Source organism: Anoplophora glabripennis, unplaced genomic scaffold, assembly GCF_000390285.2.
Source record: "Anoplophora glabripennis isolate ALB-LARVAE unplaced genomic scaffold, Agla_2.0 scaffold411, whole genome shotgun sequence".
NCBI lineage: Eukaryota > Metazoa > Arthropoda > Insecta > Coleoptera > Cerambycidae > Anoplophora > Anoplophora glabripennis.
The window spans coordinates 439,851-452,551 of NW_019416793.1; the positions used below are offsets into that span (position 1 = coordinate 439,851).

General features: G+C 29.7%; 1 protein-coding gene across 1 annotated transcript in view; it reads left to right on the forward strand.

Annotated features, from left to right (window-relative positions):
* LOC108909681 overlaps positions 1-12,701 on the forward strand; it is a gene marked incomplete at its 3' end in the record, with an annotated part of 58,479 nt that overhangs the window by 16,580 nt on the left and 29,198 nt on the right. Inside the window, exon 2 of the mRNA XM_018714083.1 lies at positions 1,791-1,877. Coding sequence (XP_018569599.1) covers positions 1,851-1,877 — 27 coding nt within the window. The remainder of the gene's footprint in view (positions 1-1,790; positions 1,878-12,701) is intronic.

A 12,701-nucleotide genomic window follows, 5' to 3' on the forward strand; every position in this document is an offset into this window, starting at 1 on the left:
TTTAATGCCTATAGATTTTAATTAAAAGAAATATCTTCATTATAGACATGGATTATTTTATGTCTTTGGAACGCCCATAGTATCTTTTAGGCATATATTTAGAAAACACATTTATATAAACCTTTTTTAGTGATTTTATACGTTAAATTGCTCGTTCAAATAACGTAATTCTCGAAGGTATTCCAGTGAATTTAGAGTCGAAGAAACTTTTAGATCATTTTTGTTTACAAATATCATTTCTTATTATTAAAATTTATATATGTATACACCAATATAACAAACAATAATTATGTATATGTAATATTTTAACGAATTCTGTATAATACCTGAATTTACAAATAGTAGTTTAACTTTAGGTTTAAGATTTTCCATTCTAGTCATTTTTTTAGTTTATCTTACTTTGATTTTACAATAGGTTTATTTGGTTTCACCGATTAATTTTCTAGGAAAATTAAACAGCTTTAAGATTGCAATATGCTTTATTCTGTTTGTACAAATTTGTTACAAATACATTTTTTTTTATTTAGTACTAAACATATTTTTTTTTCTCTTTTTGCAGCATACCTTTTTATATATTATATACCTGCTAATTTTTAAAAACGCAGACATTCAAAATTTCAATTTCAGTGAAAAACTGTCACTGCAAATTGGCAATTAAATGTTTGACAACTGATTAGAAAGACTACACATCAGATTTTGATAAAATAAATCTAACTTATTTAGTAATACGAACTGTTATGCAATGGCAGATCCAGATTTCAAAGTACACCAAGACATGTGCTGCAAAATTTTAAACAAATGGAAATTCCAGTGCCGGCTAAACTGTAACTGTAATGAATTGGTTGCATTCAGTCGAAAAGCCTTGTATTACAGGAGGTTTGGTCGCTTATTTTATTTTTGTTGATTTGTGCATTAATTTATTTACATTTATGAAATGAGGAAGTAAGTAGCTGTGGACAATGAAATCTTCCCAATCGAAAGTATATAAATTTCAGCTATGTTTACTAGTTATTATATGAATTTAAAAAGTAATAAAATGTAAGAAGTAATGGTGACAAATAAAATAGTTTTCTAGGGTTAGAACCTAAAATTGCACAGTAGGATTAAATATTTGCTTTAATTTAGAGCTGACATTTCCTAATTTTTGGAAATCACAAAAACAAAAAAATACTTAATAATTTATCTTAACATTTTTTATTGAAATTCATAGCAATCAAAATTTCGTATAAATTTTTGTAGTTATGTGAAAAAATATTGTAGGTGATACTACATGGAGAAGGTCTCAGTGAGCGTCGACTATTATTCCATTAATCCAATTCAAGGAATCCATGGTCTTGCTTTATGCAAATATTTTACAGACACTATGTGTAAAAAAATTGAGAACATAAATAAATACGTATTACAAATGTTAGGTTTGTTTTGAATTCAGATGCTTCACTGTGACCTACATGATGGAAAATTATGATTTTATTAGTTTTTCCGAAATGAGACTTTTTATACGGGATAAGTATGGATTTTCTATAACTGAGACTGTTGACCATTATCTGTCTAAATGTTATGACATCTCTAAAATGCGCAGAACTTGTATTAGTAATTTGTCTGTATGTTCAAACGATAAAATACTAACATCGTTAGAGGATATTTACTGTGTTATTAAAAAATGTACCTACTAAACATAAAAATTGAAATTGAAACATGAAAATGAATAGGTACTTAAACATTTCAGACAATATTGTCTTTTATAATAGAAACTATTCTGACAATTATTATAACAAGAGTTTTTGTTTCAGAATGTTATAAACTGCCAAATATATAGTAGTAAATAGTGGAACAACGACAAACAAGACAAAATGACGTCAAGACTAGCGGAAATGCAAGTAAGTATCTCTTAATAACATCTCAATATTTATGAGTTTTTAGGAAATTCCCATCTAAAAAATTTATTAACTTTCCTCAAAAATTAAGATAAATATGCAATAGCATGACCAAGACTAATAGAATTAGTTTTATTTGTGTTACATGTGACATTTTTCCGTACTCTGACAAACAAACTTGTTTACATAACAATAAACAATTGCAAGGAAAGGTCAACAAATGTATAAAAGTTTAAAATGTGATTACAGTTGTCCCACATCTTCCAATAGGCAATGAGAAAGGTGTATATTTTATGAGAGGAAGCAATTATTCAATTTTGTTTCTAAAGAACACACAATACAAAATATTTGAATTTGCCTCATTAATCACCTGGCTTGTCTCATATTACAATCGATAATAACTTTTTTTTAACTTTTTCCACTTAGGGAGAGGAATTGTTTAATTTTGTTATCAAAATGCTTACAGGAATTGTTTTTGTTATATTTTTCGTACAGTCAACGGATTATACATAATCTTCCTACCTTCTAGGATATTAGTCCGCTTGTTCACAAACTTGTGGACCCTCTTTACGGAAAAGCTTTTGATACGGATTTTAACTAACATTGTACCATCTCTATTTACATCTCTTCCATTTTCGTATGTTCCAACATCGCAAATCATTACTAACCAAAAAGTAAGAAACAAAAATTGGGGTGGAAGCACTCATCATCTCGCATTTATGCAATAACCATTTAATCAACAGTTCTATTAGAATTGCATGGATTCGTAATTCAGTCAAATTAGATCATAAAATCTGAAAAATCAGAAAAGAATATTGGTAGACATTTTATTGCACTTTATGACGGGGAAGGGTACATAAAATAATATCAAAAAAGTAACTCGAAAGAAGTGATGCTAAATTGACAAATTGCAAAGTTACAAAATTGCATGTTTTTTAATTTTTTTTTACTGTCCATGAAAATCTAGACGACATATCAGAAGATTAATTGTTTTGTATTGTAGGCAATTAAATTGCCTACAATTTAAGGTACCTGAAGTCACTTTTCACCTATTTGTTAACTGCAAAATAAAGGTCGAACGAGAAAAAGTTTTCGAGAATTGAGCATTAATTTTGCGACGGATGTTGATGAAATCTACCGTTAATTGAAAGACCAACATGTCTGCCAAAGGCCGATTCAATTGACCGTGAAATTTTTGCTCCAGACATTTGTTATTTAATTTCGTTCGTTTTTTTTTTGCAACTAATTGTTTAATTACCAAACGTTAATTTTAGAAGTTAATATCGTAGATATAGGTTCTAATTAATTCATAGAAACGTATTGAAAAAGAAAAATCTTATAAAGTTGAAATTAAGTAGCCCTTTATAACTAACAAAGTAGGACGTGCAAAACAGCGTTATAAACAAATTGCCCTAGGTTCAGGCAAAAGCCGTTAGGGAATTCGCTTTTTTTGTATTAAATAGAGTTTATTTTTACGGTAATTAAAAAAAAGAGAACTCACCTACGACTCTTTGTTCCAAATATAACTTGTTTAATTATCTATTAGACGTATCGGACGAGGATTTTAAAGATAATTAAAGAAAGGGTTAAACTTTTATGTTCAAAACGTTTTACATTGATAGTTCATGTAATAACCGCGTTAGCAGCAGTAAAAGTTAACGTTAATGAATGGCCTACACGCAAGAGAAAGAGCGCCGGGCCCACGCGCGCGATATTTTTGCCTTCAACTTTCAAATTCGGTTCAGTCTCTATCTCGAGAACCGCTCGATCAATTTTGATGATTTCTTTCTATTGTAGATATTTCGTCAAGATGAGTAGTACAATGCCGTCATAAAATTTACATATTGTCGGTATTAATCCGTCGCAAATTAAACATTAAATGTTTATAAATTAAAAATATCCATATAAATTTTACTTACGACTGCTATAAATATTATTTTTATCTCGTAGTTCATTTTTTTTGCTTTCTTGAAGAATAATGTATCTTTTAAAAATTTCAAGGGAATGGGGACATTAGCAATAATAATTTATACAGATATTTATAAAAATAAAAACTTTTATAACTTTTATTTTTATTATAAAGGCTTTGATTTACTGTTATTAAATTTTACTTTTTTTGGCAGAAATGAATTCATCACCATCTTCGTTTTGTTAGAAATCTGTCTTTTCAAAATTGATTTCTGTAAATTCTTCGGTATCATCTGCAGTTTCTCGATTATAGGTTTCTCTGCGTTTTCGCCATGGCAAAAAATTAAAATAAAAACCCAACCTATAGGCCGTACGATATTTATTCAAATAGAATTCCAAGAAAAGAATAAGCCAATAAAGTTCTGTTATCGGAACTACTACTTTCCGCCAATGTCTTTCTACCTCGGATGTCGAATGCGGTTAACTCCAAGAAATTGACGCAGGGGTCTTCTTGGAATTCTACTTTTGACTTTGGGAGTCAGTTGCATTTTGTTTTTCTCATCAATCTTAACTTCATCTATTTTACTCTTACCAGATGAATAAAAACAACTCTGGGGCATTTTGCATCCTCAAAAACTTCTAAATGCATTACATAGTTTTTTAAATATGACTAAAATTAAATTTAATAAATGATCTTTGACAGCCTCTATCTCAAAAATAAGAAATGAGAAGCCCTGATCTGATCCCTGAATTTATGGTGCGTTTTTCCAAAACACCCTGCATGTTTTTTTTGCAAATTTCATTTCATTATTTAGTCGCAAAAATGAATCATCAAAATATATCCTCTTAAATTTTCACCAACCGATACGGTACTTTCCTTAATATTTTTCTAAAAGATATGTGCATCCCGTTGGAAGAATATTTTAATCAATCATAATTATTGCATAAACTACTTAGGTATATCTAATATTTTTCAGACAATATAAAATGATCTGTTAGATTAGACCAATTTAGAGAATTTTTTAACAATTTCGTTTCTTGTTTGAAGGAAAGTTATTGCTCTGATGCCGTCAACCTACTTAGTTGATGCCAAATCAGATTAAAAACGAAACTGAAGGTCGACCTCTCCATATTTGGAAAATGTATTCATCGATATTGTTAATACGTTATAAAAAAAGGGTCAATGTAATCATTAATATTATAATTATGTGAAATAATTATTAAATTAAGACGAACAAGTAGGAAAGTTATGAGAGCGAGATTCGAACTAACTATAAAAAGGGTTATTGAATGCAATCAATAAAAAATTTCCCTACTAACCAACACCTGGACTTGTTCTGTTCTAAATAAACACCATTAGCAAAGGATATCGCTTTCAGTAGGTAATTCCGGTGTGACGTGGCATAAATCGATATCAGAAAATGAATGTAAACAATGCGCTTTATCATAAAATACGTGACGCAGTCATAATTAGATAGGTAACACTCAGTACGTAGGTTTACAAGTACTAGATTTGCTTACATTCGATGTATTTGACTGTAATTAGAATGCTTGGCCTTTAATAGTGGATTATACGTAATAAATAACAAAAATGTTCCTATAAACATGTGCCTGGTTTCTAAAAAGATTGTTTTTTTTTAAATTCCAAGAAAAGACGGCTGAAACTATTTCGTTCAAATTTTCCCCATTCATATTCTATCACAGAAGTATAACGTATATTATTGTAATAGGTGGACGTCGCAATTTTCTCTTCATTTTTGTACTTCCAAACTATTTCAAATTTGATAGTTTACTGACAAAAATTGATTCTTGCCACATGCTGCTGTAATGATTTTTTTTTCGTATTATATGTTACAATGTTAGGATAATTAGGTATCATAAAAGTACCAAAACATTAAATTATTTATTTTAATAAAGATAATTACCGTTCAAGTAGTCGCGTTGTCTATGAATGCAATTAAAGGAAAATGTTATTTATCCTTAACTATTTTGAATAGTATGTCTCACAAACCTTACAAAACGTATCATATTGCATTGATTTATACAACACTTTTTCGTTAATGTGACTAATGAGAAACTACCCGTTTTAGTATTTTTTATTTTATCGTCCGTTTTACTTCTACAGTTTGTTTTAGAATTTAAAAGTTTTTCAAATACCTTTCACATTTATAATTTTTTTATTCATATTTTGCACAGATTTAGAGATGTACATTCATATTTGATGTAAAAGAACAGTTACCTTATACACGCCATTTATCCAGGTTGAGGAATTTTTTTGCTTGATGCTTCGTGCACACAAGTCTCGTGGGGTAAAATAAAATCAATTGTTTGGTCATAATTGCGTTTCAGTCATTGTTGTTTCCTGTATTTGATATTTATAATTATTGATTTAATAGTCGATTATTTTTGTACAATTGTTAAGCGGAAAAATAATACATTGCTTTTAGATCAAAACGAAGCGTGCATGGTATTTATACAAATTATATGACCCATTGATACACATACACAAAATTTTAAGATGTGTAAAATGCGAACAAAAAACAAAGGTATTTGTTTTGTCTTACTCCTAGAAAGTTAATGTACAGCGTGATTCACTATATTTTGACTCCCCTTTAACTTTTTTGTTTTGAGAGGTATAAAGAAATGTAAAATACAAAAGTTGCACGATTTTTTGTAATTTTTTCGAAATTGATATTTGAAAAACAAAAAAAAAATTGTTAATTTAAATTAATCACCCTGTATATTTTTACATATTTCGATAGAACGTTCCCTGTCGAGCATAGTCATATAGGGTTTGTTGGGTCCATCTCTAACAATAAGCGAGAAAAATAAGATATCTTGTAATTGTTGGACCTCTTTTAGGCACTTCTGCCTTCTTTCCAAGTACCTATGTAAGAATTTACAGATTTAATTGTAATATATTTTGACATATTACGTAATTGGAAAAAAGGCAGAAATACCTGAAAGAGGTCTATCAATTACAAGATATCTTATTTTCTTAAGGTCGCCATATCCCTAGCCGAGAAATAACCAAATTTCTGGCGTTTTAGGTACTGAAATCTTGAAAAGTAAACCGTGTAGAACAAAAGTAAGCACAAAAATAAAATCATTGATGTTCTGTTTATTCATTGTTACTATTTAAATTTACTCAAATAAAATAATAACTAAAAAAAAGCGTTTGTAAAACATGCGTTTGCTGTTATCCTAACCACACATTTTAAGAATTATTTTCACGTACTTGTAAATAAAAGTAAACAATTTTATATGTAGGACTAAGCAAGTAAATGTTATAAGAATATTTACATGTGGTTATATACAGGGTCGGAAAGTCCCCATGGTTCATCGGCCGTTACGTGAGAGCGATAAAGTAAGTCATAGAAATCCGTGCGATAGAGAAAGATGGCTATAATGAAGGCGTCTAATAGTCACAGCCCATTTCGCCCTTCCACAAATAAGAAGTGGATCTTATCCATAGCGGCCTTAGAAGTAATTACAATAATGAAAATTAGTATCAGGGCGGACGTAGAGGTTTTTATAGTGGATCCTCTCCCACAGAGCCTAGCCCGAGAATGACAAAGATTCCTAGCTAAGGCTAAGTACATAAGTAACAACTCGAAAAATCATAGTAATTCAAATAAGAGTACGGTTCGCTTTTCAAATAAAGTGGGATATTTTTTCTTAGAAATACCACAATAAGTTACAAGCAGTGATTGAATTTACCAAATGCCCAGTGGGGGTGTTGAATTTTTATTGTTCTTAGTGAATGTATCTTTAATGAAATAAATAATTAGTCCAAATTTCGTCGCTCTTCATAAAATCTAATCAGAAATATTTTAAAAATTGTCATTTTGTATCAAATTTCAATAATACATATTTCTCGAATACGAAACAGCTCTAGTTTTAATTTTGGCCAATTAATCCTGGAACACCCTAAGTGTTTATTATAACACTAAATAGCACACTGAACAAATAACAATGTAATTTATTCTCAATACCAATAAGTGGTTTGTTTTATATGGTAATTGTGTGGGATGTATCTCGTTCAACTTGTCTATAAAATACTGAACAAACAAAAAATTAGCCACCTCACAGTGTCATGTTGAACTCTTATGCTTATTTTCAAAGTCAAGTCGCAATGGAAGGCGTGTGTGGGTATTTTTGACTTGGAAATAAAGCCTACAACAGTCCTTGATTTATGAAATGTTACAAGATACTTTTAGTATCATGAGGTCAAGTGTTTTTTTTTGTGACAGTATATAGGTATTTTAGATATATTTTTTGAAAAATTACCCTTTCTCTTTTGTTGCCAGTTGGTAGATACATGCAGTCACAAAATGATTATCCAATTTTCGATGAATACTGAAGATAGGAAAATCAGATTCTCAAGTCCGATATTCAAAATAAATTCAACTGTCAATTTAATTATTTTTATAAATTTCATGGTTACGGAGTAAGGAAGCAAATATATTGTAATGATTGAAAAATTGCCTGACCGAACTTTAGTCCAAAAATAAAAACTAATTATTAATATAGCAAACAATAAAATAGCATAAAATTGTTAATATAAAGACTCTGAATATAAAAGAAGTAATTATAGAGGATATCATATAGTATTAAATTGATAATTTTAAATTTAATTCACAAATATAAAATAAATTTTTAAAAGAATGCATGACAGCGACACTTGTTCACAAGAAATACGATGAGAAAACATAATATAAAACCAGAGTGACATATATCAAAAGACAGCTTAATATTCATAGATGAATTTGATATGCATAAATTAGGTAAACGATTAAATGTAGAGAAGATATCTTTAATGAACTGAAGTCAATTATGAAATTTTATTATCAAATGTCAAATCAAATTATAAATTTTAACAAATGTCAAAACTAAAGTTGGCTTTACAAGTACCAGAAAACGACTTAAAAAAAGAACAGAAAATAAGGAATATTTAATAATAAGTAATAAATTATATGTTAAAAATAAAAGGACATTGTAACAAATGTATTAGGTATAAGAAGTGCAGTGAAAGTGTTGTGAAAAAAGGACGCCCAAAGACTGGAATGTATGTGAAGGGACCTTAAAGGAAAATAAGGACTGGAAATTTCTAGAAGCAGGAGAAACAAATGTTTATTTACTAGTTACGGCTTGGTTTTTTTTGGTAAAAAGCTAGAGAGGAGAAGTAGCTCCAACAAAAATTAAATAATTATTAAAAAACAGTCAAGAAGTAAATTAAAACTTACTAGTAACATCCAAAATCGTTTGTCTGCAAAATCCACATAAAGAAAGTCGACAGTGAAGAAAAATTTTGCAACAAATAAAAAGGCAGTATCCGGAGAGGTGTTCCAGTGGCCCAAAAATGGTACAAAAGACATCGTCAGCGTTTCCAACAAGGAAAGAAGTACCCAGTAACCAACAGGTACCTAAAAATTAGAAAAATAAAGTGCACTAAAGTATTAATTCATAGCTATAGCTTACAATTAACAAAGTATTAATACAGTATACCTTAGAAAAGGAAAAATTAATATAACAGGACTTACCTGCACAAATTTAGATACTAGCAATCCAAAAACTAGCTTTAAAAACTCTAATATTGAATGAGCTCACAAGTGTTTAAAAGGGACGGCCATCTTAGTTTTAAACGTCAAATCATGTGAATTAAATTTATATAAGTTAAGATATGCAATACAATACACGGGCGAGTGGTTAAGGTAGTATCAATCAGAATTAAGTAAAACATTATAAAATTTTTAAATAAAAAATAGAAAACAAACCCAGTCCTTGTATTGTAAAAATTGTTGTAGGATAAGGTACAGAAAAACCAAAATATTCTTTATGATTGTTCAACTTAAAAAAATTTCATTTATACGAAGTCATTTCTGATTTAAAGCCAACCAGTTGAAAATTTTGTTTTCTTATAATCTCCTTTACTAATTTAAATAAATACTGTATAAAATTGTTAAAACTCTATTTTCTGGCGTGCTGCATTGAGCGAGTTTAAGAATGAATGATACTGAACCGACTCCTGAGATTCAAATTAATACAAATATCTGAGTGCCAGCTAGCAAGGGATAAAAAAATTTAATATACGAGGTGAATAAAAGTAAGGTTTGTATTCAACAATTTACAGTTAATCTAAATATAAAATAAAAAGTAATTATAGAAACAAAATCAAAATACAAAACAATAATCAATACACAAAATTGAATTAAATTAAATTAAAATTAAATTAAATTTATTATAAAACCACATCAAAATAATATTTTATATAAAATTTTCCTAACAATATATTTTTATTGTAAATATGTCCGGCTATAGTCTAGAAAGATAGGTAGTTTTTTCCTAGTCTCATTCGAATGTGTTATACAAAGTATTACAAAAAAGGAAGTCAAGCCGTAAATCATAGATTTATTTAGGCGCTACTTTTTCAAAATAATAGTGTCAAAATTACAATTAAAAAAATATTTTTATTAATATTATTGTTCGAGATATTAAGTTCAAATGGAATTTTACTTTTACTTTGTGCCGACAGATGTCTTATACAGGGTGTTTCGTATAAGAACCGACACAGCAGGGGCATGTAGGAAACCCAAAATATGGTGATTTAGCGCAACTTACCTTTATACTAAACTGCACCCATAAGAAGTTTGTAGATGATTCATTTCGCTGTTCTACCTGGGAATCTTGCTGAGATGATCCGTTTACGGGGTGTAAAAAAGTGTGAAGATTTCCATTGCACATTTGCATTCTTCTGTCCTATGGCTTGACCATAGCCAATTGTGACAAAAAGAGGTCCGTATAGCTGCCTCTTTACGATCTATTATTGACATTTTATGAAACTTTTTGCATTTGCATATGAAGCGAGCTTCTTTGCATATTCGACAAGGATAAGAATCCTACCAAGCTACCATTCTTTTTATATGCTGTAGTTGCAAAGGCGTGAGATATTTTTGAATTGCGATAACTCCTTACAATTTTCCCGTTTCTCTAAGCTAATTTTTGTACGATGGCATTTTATTATCTGTCAAAGGTGTTTCCCAGTGAAAACGCGTACTGTCATTAATTTTATTCATTAATAGATGTACTATACACGTATTCCACTGCTCAATTGGTTCACTTACATTTTTTAATACGTAGGTACTGACGGAAGGCATCAAGTAATTCATCCAATGCTTTAGGAGAAATTCTTAGTAATAGTAGATAATGATGAAGTATGGACCAATGTCGTATATAACTTTTCGCAAATTTTCGTACTTCGTAGAAACGATATTCACGGCCTCTTTACAATTACTATCATCTGTGCTTTCTAAGGATTCTATAGCTTGAGCGGCGTTGTGAGTGACAGCGTGAGTTGTGACAGCGGATATATTTGGATTATTTTCTACACGTGTGACGAAACGATCACGAAATGCCTGCCATTTTTCAATACTACCATATAATTTTGGCAATTCCAGTTCACGTAATTTTATACTTGGCATATTTGAAAACACGGTAGATGGCAAGCAAGGTTGAGGCATAACGACTTTTTGCACCTTGGAGGTGAATGCCGCGATGTACGATTCTTGATCTTTACATATTAAAATTAATTCCCTTCGCAACGTCATTTGTTTCGAGTTCTTGAAACTCTTCATGTATGCGATTTAAAGTTCTGAAATGCTCTCCCAGAGCTTCGAGGCGAACTTGAATAATATCCGCATTTGTTGATTCACGCGACGTATAGCTAGGAAATTTTCATGTTCGGGTTTTTACTCGCATGTCACCGCGTTTACGTTTGAGTGCGGCAATAGGATCTTTAGGTGCCATTCTTTAGCGAAATTTTCCTCGTTGATTTATTCGTCTTTCATTGATGAATGTAAGATACCGGACAGCGTCTGAATAAGGTGTTTCAGTGATGAACAAGAACTGCTCCACTTGTACACTACTCTTCTAACTTCTTTTTCACAGGTTTTGATTAATTTCAGACACTATCCGGCTCGGAGGACCAAAATGTTACTCGCAAAAAAATGTATATATGTTGAACAATTTTTCACTGAGTAATCCCACACTACACGTTAATGGAAGCAGGTAATTGATTGAATAAATTGAAATAATTCTTGTTTATATATTTTACTTTTCTAACACTTAACTCACTACAATTAATATTACAATTCGTTGCCCTTATAAATTTAACTGTTGGAACTTGGTCTGAAACGGTTTTTCCTGATTGGCGCTTCTTGCTTGACTGTCTTTTTCAGATTCAGAGTAAGTTTTTTGAATTAAACTCAAAATAAAGTAATTAACATAGAAAAAAAAATTATGATGTACATTTCAAATGATTAACTAAATATAATATACTTAGATACTATACAAAGAAATTATACTAATCAGATAGATATCATCCAGAACTACATGCTGAAAAAAAAATTAAAATCAATCCGTGCCTTCTAAAATATAAAGATTTCAAAGTAGGACATATATAAATAAGACATATTTTTTATTTTTTTCGACAGATAGTTTGTTATAATCACCTCTTCTAATTAGAAGTTCTCTTTTGTGTCAATGAAATTTGTAATGATAATGAATATGACTGTAAAACCGGAAAGAAAAAATACCTGTGCTTCTCGTTCAAAATTAAATAGTTAAATAGGTATTTTTAATTTCATGAATCATACATATTACTGTAACATAGTACTGTACTGTTTTTCTCCATTACATGCTGTAGGTATGATTACAACCATTTACTTCGTCAACAAATTTTCGTTGATAATATTTAAATGGTTATCGAAGACATAGTACCTAACCCTAATATTACTAAGGTATTTACATACAATGGTTGTAACTTGTATAGTTAGAAATCTTAAAATTTAGTTAAATTAAAAACTAAGGTATTATTTCACTTTGTTGTTAAAATACTCTAAAATTGTATTTTAAAATAGA